Source organism: Marmota monax, unplaced genomic scaffold, assembly GCF_021218885.2.
Source record: "Marmota monax isolate L192 unplaced genomic scaffold, Marmota_monax_Labrador192_F-V1.1 WCK01_AAM20220418_F8-fsc00057, whole genome shotgun sequence".
Taxonomy (NCBI): domain Eukaryota; kingdom Metazoa; phylum Chordata; class Mammalia; order Rodentia; family Sciuridae; genus Marmota; species Marmota monax.
This window is the reverse complement of record NW_026693933.1, coordinates 8875708-8891150: the sequence shown is the minus strand read 5'-3', so window position 1 is coordinate 8891150 and position 15443 is coordinate 8875708. Positions and strand designations below refer to the sequence as shown.

At 33.9% G+C, this 15443-nt stretch overlaps 1 protein-coding gene across 2 annotated transcripts in view; it reads right to left on the bottom strand.

Annotated features, from left to right (window-relative positions):
• Positions 1–1789: 1789 nt before the first annotated feature.
• Positions 1790–15443, bottom strand: part of Klhl7 (kelch like family member 7) — a 56981-nt gene continuing 43327 nt past the window's right edge. For both annotated transcript variants that reach the window (XM_046463508.2, XM_046463509.2), the window contains 4 exons: positions 8742–8982; positions 6985–7186; positions 4362–4459; positions 1790–3189 (listed from right to left, as the gene is read on the bottom strand). In XM_046463508.2, the coding sequence (XP_046319464.1) occupies positions 2906–3189; positions 4362–4459; positions 6985–7186; positions 8742–8982 (825 nt within the window). In that variant the 3' untranslated portion in view covers positions 1790–2905. The remainder of the gene's footprint in view (positions 3190–4361; positions 4460–6984; positions 7187–8741; positions 8983–15443) is intronic.

The following is a 15443-nucleotide window of genomic DNA, read 5'->3' as shown; positions in this document are numbered from 1 at the left end:
TCCGCCAGAGCAGTACTAACTCCAGAGATGGGAGTTCAAATCATTCCCACAGGGGTGAAAGGACCTCTTCCCAAAGGAACAGTAGGCTTATTATTGGGATGCAGCTCTTCTACTCTAAAAGGACTTATGATAAGTCCTGGGGTAATTGATCCCGATTATGAAGGTGAAATAAAAATTATAGCCAGTTCTCCAAAGGGTATATCAGTAATTTCACCAGGAGATAGAATAGCACAGTTACTAATAATACCCAGCCTACATGATAAATTTTCTAGTCGTGCTGTAGAAAGAGGTTCCAAGGGATTAGGCTCCACAGGTGTAGATTGGGCTATGCTTTCTTTAAATTTAGAACCTCACCCCCCCGCTGGTACAAAGACCTCTTCACAGGTGTGGCTGTATACTGGACCGGTAGTCAGTGACGGGTAAGATCCAATTGCAATGGTACCAACCTAACGGGTAAGGACCATATGTACTATTGGACAACCTAAGGCAGGCACGGTCCCTAAGCCACATGCTTGTTGTTTAAACAGAGAGGGGGAGATGTTGAGAGCCACAGCCGAAGGGGCCCCAGCAAACTTCCAGCTGCCAGCAAACTTCCAGCTGCTGGCTGATGATTGGCTCACAGTGGCCCCAGCAACATCTAGCTGATTGGCTCCTCTGCGGTGATGCTCATTGGCCTGTTTCCCTGCCATTTCAGACCACGGAGCTGCTCATGGGGGGACTTTTTTGGCTCTGCCCACGTGACCCAGCCAATTGGCCTCAAGAGCAGGAGGATTATGGGAGGTGGAGAGAGGCTTGTGGGAAGCCGGTGGTGGCAGTTGAGGCTCTGAGGGTTTTTCCTGAGAGGCTGTTTTGTTTGGCGTGTGTGGTTCTAAAAATAAAGTTAGTTTCTTTTGACAAGTGGCTCCTGATTGTGCCCAGCCAGACTGCGGCATGTGACAAAGGCAATTTCACCTTTATGTGTAAGTGGACAGTACCAATTAAAAAGAAAGGAGCGAAAGGGAGATCAGTGGAGTAGAGGAAGGAGAATAGAGAGGAAAAAGGGGAAGGAAAGGGGGGGATAGGTATCAAAATCAAATTTCTTGCATGTGATTTTGATAAAATGAATTCAATTACTATGTATAACTATAATGATGTAACAAAAAAAATCATGTGAAGATACAGAGGGAAAAGTCCACGTGAAGACAGAATAAACTGAAGTGATGCAGCTACAAGCCAAGAAATGCCAAGGAGTGCTAGCAATCATCAGAAGCTAAGGGGAGGGGACGCATGTGTGGGTCCTGCTTCAGAACCTCCAGAAGGAACCAACCCTGAGGACTACTTGATTTAAGATATCTGGCCTTCTGAACTGAGAGAGAATAATTTTTTGTTATTTAAAGCCACCTAATTTGTGGTAATATGTTACAACAGTCCTTGGAAACTAAAATGGGGAAATGGGATGTGATTGCCATGGGGGTGTCTTTTTGGGGTGATGAAAACATTCTGAAATGATGGTGATGACTGCATTAAGTCTATGAATATACTAAAAACCACTGAATAGTACAGTTTAAATGGGTCAATTGATGGGCATATGAATTACATCTCAATTAACCCGTATATATGTATAAAAATGTATATATGTATAAATAGGTACCTATTATGTTGTTTTGAATTTCCTTTTAACATTCTGAGAGTTTAACACTATAATAATCTCCATATAAATAAAGCAGTGAAAACTAAAATAGAAAAACTGCTTCATAAATTAAAAAAAAATACATAACACATTTAAAATAAATAAAACTGAGCAGTCCACTTTAAGTTAAAAAATATTTATTATTATCAGATAAAAACTGATGATAATTTTACCCATGGCTCATTTCACATTCCATACATAGAGAAAAGGGCAAAACATTACTAGAAAAGAAGTTAGTAGTTGGGTTGGTAAACAATTTATTGAGACATAAAAACAACAAATAGAAGATGACATATACTGAACTCAAATTATTACAAAACTTTTAGACACAACTACACTAAATATCTCTTATGTGTTCTGCTAAAGAAAACATAACCCATATTAAGTTCAAAGAAAATACTAATATTGTGGGTACAACTGTCAGTGCTTTTCTAATAATCTAGAAATTTGCTATAAATAGCTTTATCTTTTGCTAGATAACCATTCTTATTATGATTAGATTTTATTTAACAGAACTAAAGATGCAGACTACTGTTTTAATTGCTGGGTAAAACCATATAAATTAATCATAGATACAAAGCTTAGCATTTCATGTTAAAAAGATAAATTACATTTAATTGGATTGAAAGTGTTTAATGAGGTTTTTGGACACACTGTTAAGTTCCCAAATCTGTTTAAGAAGTTTTGTAAGAAAAGTGTGTATATGCCTTGACTCACCTTGCTTACTTCAGAATAAAATACATTTGGTATTAAATGAAATAAATGAAGACAAGCAAAACTACGTGACACTAAGTTGCTCCATCAAAGTTGCCCATCTTGAATTACAATTCATACTATTTCTTAGTTCCTGACTGAACGTGAACAGACCTAACTACTAGCACTTACATGATATATGAAAATAGAATATAGGGCTAAGATGAGGCTGCTTCAGCCTGCCATAACCATAGTTATAAATTTGAAATTTATTCAAGAAATTCATATTTTTAACAAATGCTTATAATTTTCAAGTTTTCTGGCTAGATATGTTTGTGGTTATGTGGCCAGCTAAAATATGGTCTTTTAATTAAATAAGGAACTCCATATAAAAGAAACATTTACTTTACAGAATCTTACTTCACTCATTTAAAATTTCTTTTACCAAAATGCCAAACCAGAACTCTGTAGCCAAACTCTTGGAACAAAGTGCTGGTGGCCACATTTTTGAGTCTCTGATGTGTCTTGAAGTTCACTTGTTTTTCATGTTTCAAGTGTTTCTTCATTTGCTCCACAAGTATCAACAACACAAATTAAACAACTTGTGACTGGAAAAGCACGAACTTTGGAGTTGGCGACCCATTTGTCTGTTTCAGTATTATATTCAAGGATGTGTCCTAATCGGCCCACACCTTGAAAACCAGCCAAGACATAAATGACAGAGCCAACTGCTGCACACTTCACTGTCACACCCTTCCATGGCATTGGAGACACCATCTTCCATTCATTTAATTTAATGTCGTAATATTCCACACTGTCTAGGCCACCTTCAAAAGAATAAAACAACATGAAAAACTATATGAATAATTGATCATTTTTGGATTTCTCTAACATTTAAAAAAATTTCAAAAAAAGAAAGGCTGTAAGAATTTTACAATGAGTACCTACATATCTACCACCAAAATTTTAAAGAATCATAAATATTATTTCTAAAAAATTAAAATGTTATATTCTGGAAAAATCAAAAAGTAAATTAGTGATTTCCCCTTTGATTATAATCCTCTAGTTTTTCCTTCTTCTCTTTTATAGCAATTTATGGAAAATAAAAATGGATGAGCACCATAGGGGAAAGAATCATTTCTTTGTTATAACTGCATAATGCTTATGTGGTTTCCATAGGCTTAATTTCTTCCAGTTAAACACATTCTAGTTACAAAACAATGTATTGACTAAAATGAAGCTCATGGACTATCTCTAGATTTAGTTCAGATTTCTCATTATTTAAGAAAATTATTTAAGATACTTGAACACATTATTACTAAAGAAAATAAAAAGATCTAATTTAATAATTTAAAAAATAATAATATTAATATTTTCATGCCACGTTTAAAAATGTTTAGGAAGCTGGGTGCAGTGGTGCATACCAGTAATCCCAGTGACTTGGGAGGCTAAGGCAGGAGAATTTCAAATTCCAGGCTAGCCTCAGCAAGTTAACAAGACTCCATCTCAAAAAAACGTGGAGGCAGCTAGGGATATAGCTCAGATGATAAAGTGTCCCTGGGTTCAATTCCCAGTTACCTCCTTTCCCCCCCAAAAAAATAGTTTAAGAAACTTTGCTAAAGTTAGAATTTGGATACAAGAGTTAAAATTTCTAGTTAAAAAGTTTTAGAAGATTTTCTTTTTTAAGGTTCAACTATTTCTATTGTTCAAGTGTTCTAAAGCTGGAGTGATATCATTCCATAGGGAGCATCTGGAAATGTATGGGAATTATTTGAGATTGTCATAGTGACTGGTGGCCCTATTGACATTTCATAGACAGGGATGTTTAACATCATGCAATGTTTCATAAAATGTTAGCTTCCAGAAACTACAGAATAGATGTAATGATGTATGTGGTAGAGAACTGATTTTAAGAAATATTTCAATAAATTAAAATATGAAAGTATCAGCAAACTCATCAGCAAAGTTGAACTAATTAACACTAATTAACATCATATACCTAAACCATTCTGACCACCCACAGCAAATATCTTGTCTTTTACAAATACCAGCCCATGATTCTTCCTGGGTTCAATCATTGGACACAGCTCAGTCCACCTGAAAAAAAAAAATAAAAGAAAGTTTTTAGTATGCTTATTTACATGCAGTAAGAAGGCTCTTATACTAACAAGAAAGGTCTGTTATCCTAAATAATTACATTTAGAGCACACTGACTTATTCTGAAATATTAATGATCCCTTTTTGTTTTAAAAATTGTTCCACAGCCACCACTGTGGAGCACACTGTGAAGTGAGGTGGGAGAGGCCTCCATTGCTGGAAAGGCCTCCACTTGCTCAACGATATAGTGAGCTGTTATGGTGTGTTAAACATGGTATTTAGCTTGGAAAAATTCAATATATATATACCTCTTTCCTTCCTCTTCCCCACTGTGTGCATGTTTTATGTATATCTAAATATGTATGTTATATGTATATCTAAATTTCTTGACAGTTAAGAACACAGTTGCATAAATCCTCCCTCCATAATTCACATGCACAGAATATATTTCATTCTTGTTCCCCAAAGTGAAGTTTAGTGTTTAGAAGCTTTTTCTTAAAATTCTTAATTTCAAACTGTGTTTTGTGATTTCCATAGGCTTAATTTCTTAATTTCCAATTAAACACATTCTAGTTACAAAACAAGATGTCAAAGTTAGGATAAAAAAAAATTCCTATAAAAATAACTTGGAAATCTGGATCAAATTTTAGGAAGGAGATCATAGCATATAACATTTATTTTGAGAATTGGCTAGTTATATTCACAAAGCTTTTTATTTATGAAAATGTAAAGGCACTAAAGAGATCATAAGAATTCAAATTTAACACAGAAACTCAATATAAAAAAAGAAATGCTAAGTTGTACAGTTTATACAATATTCCTAACACTGAATATTCACCTCAATTTTAAAAATCACAAAATTCCTTTACATTTTTTCTCTTTCTATAAATGAGATTGTATTGACTTACAACAGTATTGCCTGAATAAAGATCTTAAAATTTCGAAGTTCAGAAAACTTTACATGGTTATGAGTTACATTTTAAGGATTTTTAGAAATGTAAAAATTAGAAATCAGTATGAATCAGATTACAGCTTTCCAATTAGTATGCTGTAATACCTGTGGGCATTTTATGGAAGAGGTTCATAAAGGAGGGAGGACTTTTAGTGTTAACACCACTCACCCCATGGTTTGGAACAAAATGATATGAATAAATGGCTGAATTGATGGGTGATAAGATAAGGAGTATCCCCAGGATCCCTGGAAAATACATGGTATATTTTGAAAACATGTGAAAGCAATTCATTTGATGATCTCAAAATTTATATTAGCAAAATATAAATTTCAAGACAAGTTGTTGTTACTTTTGTTCCTTACATTGGTAATCTTGAGCAAAAGATGAGAAAGGAAAAATTTTAACTGCATTTATGTTTGGGTAAGGATTATTGATTATGCAATTATTCTTAAAGCCTTTAAAATATGTGAGAAGCAAAAATAGATGAGTGATCATATTTCATAATTAAACTTCTATCTTTTAGTTGAAAAAAGTAATAGGTGGAGTAAAGACTTTTATGTTTGGTAGTGTGGTTAGTGTGGTAATATTTTCTAAATAGAAAACACAAAGCATAACTCTGGACATTAACAACTCTTGTCATAACATTTAACTTGAACATATTGGGGGACCAATATATTCGAGTAATGGAAGAACAACGGGCAATCTAGGTATATATATAAGCAAGTTACTTTTCTTACCAAAATTCTTTTGATACATCAACTAAAAGTATGACTGAGATGTTACACATTTTATTTCAAAATTATCTTATTCAATGATCACATTTCCTTTTTTGCTACAAAGTTAGTAAAATTAGATAACTGATTTTTTCTTTAGCATTTTGCCTTTTTAAAATTGATACTCACTTGATATAAGAGTAATTTTATTTAATAAATATGAGCCCAAACACAATTTTGGACATATGAGCCCCAAAAGACATTATACCTAGGGGTATGATTTATTAATGCCATGAATCAATATGTAATATTTCTACTTAAGGGCAAAGTTACTTCTAAGTCCTCCATCTCCTACATTTCTTGACATCTCAAATATAAATATTTGATGAATCAATCAGATTTGTCTCATTCATACATATTTACTACACAAATAGGACCAGAGAAGGCTTCCATGGGGTATAAAGTCAAGCCATTTCTAAAGGTACAAAGGAAGGGTTAGGTTATCCGGGTTTATGTACATTCTTCTTTTTTTAAAAATTTTTTTTTGTTGTCAATGGACTTTTACTTATTTATATGTGGTGCTAAGAATCGAACCCAGTGCCTCACACATGCTAGGCAAGCACTCTACCACTGAGCTACGGACCCACCCCTTCTTTAAAATTTTTTTTAAAAAATCTGTTCTAATTAGTTATGCATGACAGTAGAATGCACTTTGACACATCATACATAAATGGAGAATAATTTCTTATTCCATTCTTAATGTAAGAACTAAATTCTTCTGTTGGGGTCCTTTTGCCTTTTCACCTACTGGGCTTATAGAATACAGTAACAATGAAATGAATTTTAAGTTGATACATACGTTTCTGTGGCAGGATCATAAACCTCACAAGAACTGAGGACTCTCCCAGAAACATTGTTCCCTAAGCTTCCACCACAAACATAGATGAGGCCATTGGCTTCCACCATCCCATGGCTGCAGCGCTGAGTCAACATGCTGGGCTTCGTGTGCCAGCTTTCAGTTCTGGTATCATAGCACTCAAACAAATACAGAGCTGAGTTTCCTGTATATATTTAAGAAAAAAAGAGGGGGGGAGGGTGTGTGCAATCACACTTAACTGAGTGTATATGTGGGTTGGGAATGAACTGACTGTATAGCTGAATCATAAATTAGGAAAGGAAAGAATTGTAGAGCCATTTTTATAAACAATAACAAAAATGTAAGAAAATTTAATAAAGCTAATAACTCTGTATAGACCTTGGAAAACATTTAAAAAATGAATTTACTTGAAAGACTTTGTTTTTTGGTTCTGGTACTGTAGGAAGAGAAACTGGTTTGATTTCAAAATAAAACAAGAAATATTATTTATGTCTTGAAGTCCAGTTGTGCATGATGGGAATGACCTAAACTTCAAATATTAATATAGAATGGAAAAAAAAGCTACTCACAGATGGTAGGTATATCAACACCTTAAAACATGAAAAAAATTATTTAATAATATTTTAAAGTTTATTTAATGTTAATATGATAGTTACTAATGACTTCTTCACTGGTCTCAGTGAGTAAGTAGATAAGCCCTAAAATCACACCGGTTCATTCTTGACTATATTCTCAAGGTATCAATGTATACATTTTAATGATAAAACATATACATCATGTTTTGCAACTTTTGCATACTATAAGTCGTCAATAATGGTTTGGAAATAATATATTAAAGGTGAAGTGCTTTTTTTTCTTCTTAATAAAACTATTTCTTATCTTCCACTGTTCTGGGGGTAATGCCAAATGATTTAAAGGTAATTACAACACTGCCACCTTTATAATTCTCCATTGCAACCAATGTCTAGGAAAAGTAAAGATCAGAGAATAACAAACAGAAGAAGCAATAGTTATGGCCTAAATAAACTATGATCCTCCTGCCTCAGCTCCTGAATAGCTATGAATTACATCCTTTTAACTTTAAATATTTCTAATTTGGTATAATCAGGTTGGTGGACACTAGGGAAAAATATACAGTATATAACATCTATAAAAAAACTGACAATAAATGCTAAAGAAATGAAGTTTTAAATATTATTTGTTTAGAAAAAACTACTAGATACTAACAAATCAGCCATCAATGAGAAAGGTTTTTATGCCCATACCCACACTCCTGTTATGATCCATAAAAATAAAATATCACTGCCAACATTAGATTAAAACCTTACAGAATACAACAAATGAAAATGATTGTTCTTTTTTATGGTACAAAGAAAGCAACAATAATACATATTTAAAAAGTATGAATGTAGTAAAAATTCTTAAAAGGTCTATAAGTATAACTTTAAAAATATTTAAAGCAAATAATACTAGATGCTAACTAATCTAGAACTAAAATTCAGATAGTGTCAATTAATCATAATAAAAAATGGGCAATTAAAAATCTAGGGAGCTGAAATTCTTATAAATTAATTATTAAGGTAAATCTTGAAGGAAATGGGCTCTAAAATGTGACAAACATGTAATTAAATTACCAAAGACAATCTGGAAAAATAATATCAATGTTTATTTTAATATGAAAGCTAATATACTTGGCTTTAAAACATTTCCTTCAAACAAAATTACTAAGAAGTCCTTACCTACTTCTGAACCTCCAGATGTATAAATTTTGCCTTCTGCAGCACAGGCAGCAAGGCTGTCTCGAGGTGTTGGAGGGCCCAGTTTGGAATACCAGCTATCCTTTACTACATTATAGCAGTCCATTCGCTTTATGGGGAAAAGCTGAGAGCCACCCAAAATGTATACTACGTTGTCCCAAAATACACATGCTGCATCTCTCCGTTTTTCAAATGGGCAGCGGATGTCTGTCCAGCTATAATCCTGAAACAGGAAAGGATAGGAAGCTTTTGGTGAGGGAAAAGCATAATTAAAAAGGACAAGCATAGATGTAATTAAGAAAATAAAAAGTAAAGAAATGTGTTAATTTACTAGAATATATACAATTTTGACTTGAGACTGTTATCCAATTTAATCTGTGTAATTTCTCCAGAATGTTGGTTGGTTTGCAGTAGAGGGCAAGAGGAAGATACTCTATTCTTTTGGGTCCTGTCTTTTCTGACTTTTAATTTATACATCTGGATATACTGCTATAACCTTGTTTTCTATTTCTTCTGCTATTGAATACTAGAAAACTCTAAAATAAAGTTGTTTTGTTATTTTTAAAAAGATTGTTTCAAATAAAATATCTCCATGCCTTCCTGCCAGATGTATAGACTGATATAAAAAATGTCAATGGACCTTAAGGAGGTCAAATTGCCATTATCCTACTGATACCTAAAGCCAAAAGGTATTTTGTGGGCTTTTGTGAGATATTTTCTATAAATATTGACTCAGTGTTGTCTACCATGCTCTTAAAACTATGCTATTTGTGTGCATTTATAAATATATAACAATTTTCATCATTATGTACAACTATGATATACCAATAAAAATGTGCAAAGAGAAAAAAAGTTATTAAAAAACCCCTATGTTATTTACTTTGAAATATTTAAGTTCTGAGTACTAGGATACTTGCTTTTTCTCCCTGATGATTTGATAAGAGTACACATCAGTACCTCACAGTAAGGGCTGTTCACAATACCACCCTGTTTCCTATGTTTGATGGCATCTGAGGATACTTCTGCCTATCTTCCATGTATGTGAATGGGGAATGTTGACACTTTTTTTGAGAAAGGATGGGCTGGGGATGTGGCTCAAGCGGTAGCGCGCTTGCCTGGCATGCGTGCGGCCCAGGTTCAATCCTCAGCACCACATACAAAGATGTTGTGTCTGCTGAAAACTAAAAAATAAATATTAAAAACTCTTTTCTCTCTGTGTCTTAAAAAAAAAAAAAAAGAGAGAGAGAGAAAGGAGACTAGTGTTTTGGTATTTTCTGAAAAAAATCATGATCAGACAGTAATCCAAACAATTCCCATCTCCCTGAATGTACTGACTATCAACGCTGAGTTCCCTTTGGGAAAATCTGACTGATACCTATTATGCTAGTATCTTATGTGGCAGGTGTTTACTAGATTACAGCAGTTCATCATAAGAATATGAGGGTTGATCTCTTAGGAAAAGAAGAGCCCCTCTATAAGGATTTTAACTCCTGATGATGATGAATATACAGTTTTTCAGGTGACCAGGAAAATAGAGATTTAATCACAATCTCAATCACAGATCTGAAATTAGGATCTTTGTCCTTTCTAAGTTGCCGAGTGGTACATCCATTATTAGTAGGTAAAGACAACTATACTATAAACATAACTCCTTCCTGAAGCTTCAGTTTTACACAAAGGATACTGAAAAACTAGGGGAAAGTAATTTTATTTATTCTCCTAGAGAAACTGTATCCCACAGAATGAAAGATAAAATAATGATCATATTCTACAGAGAGCAATCCCTCAAAGATAAACTGAATGATTTTCTTTCAAATTCTGGAAAAATTTTCAAATTCCTACCTTGCCAAGTTTGTTTAGCAAATAAATGCAATTTAATCAACTATATTAACAACTCAGTGAATCTAAAGTCATGCCATTCTTATACCAAACTTATACTTATTAAGTTATGTAGGAACCTCTCCAAAATTTTTAAAGATATTCTCAAGAACATTATTTTCCCATGCTCTTAATTTTGGGATGAAAGAGTTGGTCACATATTCTTTTATCTGATCTCCAAGACCTGCGAGTCTTTTTTTTTTTAATATTATTGTATTTTTATACCTTTTATTTTTATGTGGTGCTGAGGATAGACCCCCAGTGCCTCGCACATGCTAGGCAAGTGCTCTACTACTGAACTACAACTGCAACCCCGACCTGCTTATCTTCAAATTAAAATAACTACCCACGTGGGACCTAGGATTAAAAAGGAAAAACATGCATTCTTTTAGCTGAATTTCCTTAAACAGTTAGATACTATGACATGAAGGTCTAAGGAATGAAGTAATTCTGCAGAGTTTGGTAACAAAATATTCTAATATTATTAAAATATTCTAATATTATTAAGAGAGTAGGGAATACATTGCTGGTTATATGTACCTATCATACAGGTGCTAGTAATGCTTCAAGTCTAAGAACTAAAATAAATTCTTGGAATCATAAATGCCAGGTAAAAAACAATGAGCTTATGTGTGTGCACTTGAGGGAGGGAGAGAGAGGAATAGGCACATGCCTCTTCCTACCTACAATTTGGACTCCAATGTCTCAAGGAAAAAATTTGTTGTTTTTTTTTTTGAGCTGAGGTCTTGCTATATTATCCAGGCTGGTCTTGAACTCCTGCCTGAGCTCCTGAATGCTGGAACTATAGGTGTATTTCACCATGTCTGGCCCTCAATTTTTAATATCTGTCAATGGTTACTGTAGATGTAATACACTAGTATTTGACAAATACTAGCCATATATAATATTGGTGCCCATTAGTTCATCATCTAGGCAGATAAGTGAAATATCCTATGTCAGCATTTCTACCAATAATGCAAAACAGAGTTCAATTTTAGCTAAAATTTAATGTTTTACATTTGGGCTCACTTAAATACACCTTCATTTGTCTGGCTTTCATTTTATGTATGTATGGAGGGAAAGGAGCTTATATATATTTTTTCCATGTATGTATATGGTTAGGTACTCCAACAGTGCTGGGGAAGTCTTCCTAATTCTCCCAATTTATCACCCAAAATAGAGTATTGGGAAGATGATTTGATGTTTTCCCTTTGATAACTGGTTATATTACTTAGGAGATAATACATGTATTAAAGAAACATGTGAAGTTAGGCTTGTCAGCTCAGTGAGTATGAATTTTGGGCCTTGACCTGGTGATAGAACCAGGTCCCTGCATTCCCAGGTTATAAAGGAAGGTAAAAGAATTTGCAGTTTTCAATGTTAAAAACAAGATGGACAAACAGCACTATAGTCACACATGGGGAGGTACCTATGGGTTGTAGGTGGCAGGGAATCATTACATTAAAAATATAATTCAATCCAGTTAAATTTTATGAGTATCTATTCTACACAAAGGTCTGTATTTATGGGCTGAGAAGATAGGAAAATAGGAAAGTCTGGGAAAGATATAGCAACCTTTCTTAAGTTTTGACATAGTGCCCATATATGCACACATGCAGACATATCTATGAATAAAGACCTGTTTTCCTTGGTCCTAACTTAGCCTTTCTTGCCTTTGCTGATATGCTATATTCTGTACTTTTTTCAAGCTTAAGACTCCTTTCCATTAGGGAGGTTTCCCTGATTTCCTTCTTCTGAATCCCTACCACTTGAAAGGGCAATATCAGTGACTAAGCACTGTTATCTTCCTTGTTCGGTTTTATATCTTAATGCAATAGTTCTTTTAAAATTTTTAAAAATTTATTTATATTATTTACTTGGTACTGGGTACTGAACCCAAGAGTGCTTTACCACTGAGCTATATCCCCAGCCCTTTTTATTTTTTGTTTTGAGATAGGCTATGTGCTACCATATCCAGCTGTAGGGCAATACAGGATGGCAAAAACTTCTTGAGGTGAGGGGCTGTCAGTATTTGTTCTAAATGCTTAAGGCAAAAACATCAGTGTGCTATGTTTCTTCAGAATAATGACTGATTCTATATATATAATTATACATGTATATAAGTATATACAATTTTAGATACATAATAGAGATTTTTAAAATCAAGGGAACCACGATGCAAAATGAAATATACATTTTATTTATTTATTTTAAGACTTGAGAACTTTATTCTGGATCATTTTGAGAGAAAAATCAATCTAAATTAGAGAGGAGGGTCCAGAAGAAAAAGGAAAGCAAAATTAACAAGATTAAAAAAAAAAAAAAAAAAAAAAAGCTTTAAGATTTCTTAAAGAAACTTTGGGGGAGGGTCAATCCAATTTGAGTTTAGAAAAACAAATTTCAAATTACAAGTTTACTTTCTCTTAAGCCATTATCTGACTTTTCTTAAGTTTCCAAGGGCTGCTAAAATTAACAAACTATGGTGACAATCTATAGAAAGCAGTTCATGCCACATGCCAGAAATTTTCTGGAAGTAGTTTCATGAGAAGTACATAGAAACATTTCTGATTTCATTCATTTTACAAGGTCAGAAAGAATGTGCTCAAAGAAGTTGGGACAAGCTAGGTTCTGTCTGAAGAGCTGTGGATCTCAAGGAGGTCACTTCTTAGGAAGTTTAGTTTCCTTTTCTGTAAAATAAAAGGATTCTACTAGATGATCTCCTCCCTTTCAGCCCTAAAATCTAATGATCTCAGGGTCTGGTTTAGAATGTAACAAAAAAACTACCATTAAGTAATAAATAGTAATTATTAGTTTTTGATTGCTACCTTCTTAGGAAGTATGATGAAATTAACTTATTAACTGAATTTCCTGAAATAATCTTGAAATAATCTCTCATTTACAGATAAGAAAACTAAGTGATGTAAGAACCTTATCAAAAGTCACATAGTTGAAAACAGATAATCCAAAATTTAAATCTAAAGCTGTGCTCTTAGCTCCTATGCTGTACCATTTCTCTAAAATCTTCTTTCACCGGCTACTAGATAGAACACTGGACTGGGAGAAAGGCAATCTGGATCTTTCTCACCACTCTTGTGTTCCTAGCTAAGTTACTCTGGGTACTTATGTTGATAATGAACCTCAATAGACTCATCTGTAGAATCAGATGTTAGCAGGATGACTGCTGAGGTCCTGCACCACCTCTACATCTTATCATTTATAAACACAATGCTCAACCAAGCCAAAAAGATGCTTTCATATTCAGCATTCAATGAACTCTACAAATCTTTTCTCTTTCTTCCTCAACAAACTCTACCAATAAATCTCTCAGGAAGCTTCTTCCATGGAGGATTCCTGACTAACAAATCCAACCCAGAGAATTTTCTTCTTTTTATACTACCAATGCTGGCACTGTCTTTAACACTGGGACATATAACTGGTTAAATTCAATTGAATTTCTTATCAACCTCTGCCTCTGTGCAGAGGAAATTTTTATTAGGTGACAGTTTGTATTTACAGAAAAGTATATTTCATACAGCTGGGGTACCTGCATTTTTGACCTTACAACAGTTAGAGTATGCAGGTGCTGCACTCTGTTCCTAGTTTGGACCAGTTAGAAATCTTTTGTCACTGCAGCAGTATCTTTTAATTGTTCCAGCTGGCATCCTGTCACCGAGGATCCTGGCTTTGTGGTTGACTGCACCACTGAGGACTTGGGAGGCCTGTGACAAATCAATAAACAATACTTGGGGTTGGAGAGCAGGCTTTCATACACTTTTTAAAGTAAAATCTAAACTATTTACATTTTTATCCTTTGTTAGAATAATTCTTTTCTGAAGAATTTATCCAAAGGGAAAAACTGGACAGTATGCAAAGCTGGCATATAAAGGGTATTTCACTGCAGGGATATTTTATTTATTTATTTAAAGGGGGGGAGGGAGGGGGGAGAATTTTAATATTTATTTTTTAGTTTTCAGTGGACACAACATCTTTGTTTGTATGTGGTGCCGAGGATCGAACCCGGGCCGCATGCATGCCACACGAGCGCGTTACCGCTTGAGCCACAACCCCAGCCCCTGCAGGGATATTTTAATAGGAAAAAACTGACATAGGCCAAATGTGAAAGAAAAGGGCAGGTATACTGTAGCCCTTCATGAGGAAATTTTCACCTCACCATAAGATAAAGCTGGGAGGAAAAAGAATTTTGTAAAATAGTATGTTTGTCGTGACCTCAAAAAAAAAATGAAATGTGAGAACTGGAGTGATGTTTGCTGAATACTGATATCTGTCTGAATGTTGGGAGCACTTTGAATTTTATATCCTGCTATGTTTCAATTTTTAATAAAGAAAATGTATCTTTTTTTTAAACAGAAAAGGTAAAAATACAACAATCACACAAATGATAGCCAAGAATGGCACAAAAAAAAAAAAAAAAAAACAAACAAACAACTGCTTCCACATAGAGACCTACAATAGTACTCAACATTTTAACAGAAATGTGAAATTAAAACTAATTTTAAGACACAGGCTTTAAGAATTGAAGAAAACCAAACAGCTCTTTTACTATGTGTTGAATTTCAATTTAGGACAGATTTACAGTATTTGACTTTCTTCTAAATTTCCTTCACCACCTCTACATCTTATCATTTATAAACACAATGCTCAACCAGAGTATAGTGGTTTTCCAGAAGTAAACATGTGTTAAGCAAGTAATTCACAGGCTGTTCCTGTATTTTGAAATGTGTCCATTTTTAATAGAGCCACACAAATATTGGTGGAGATATATTATAAAATTACAGAAAAAAATTT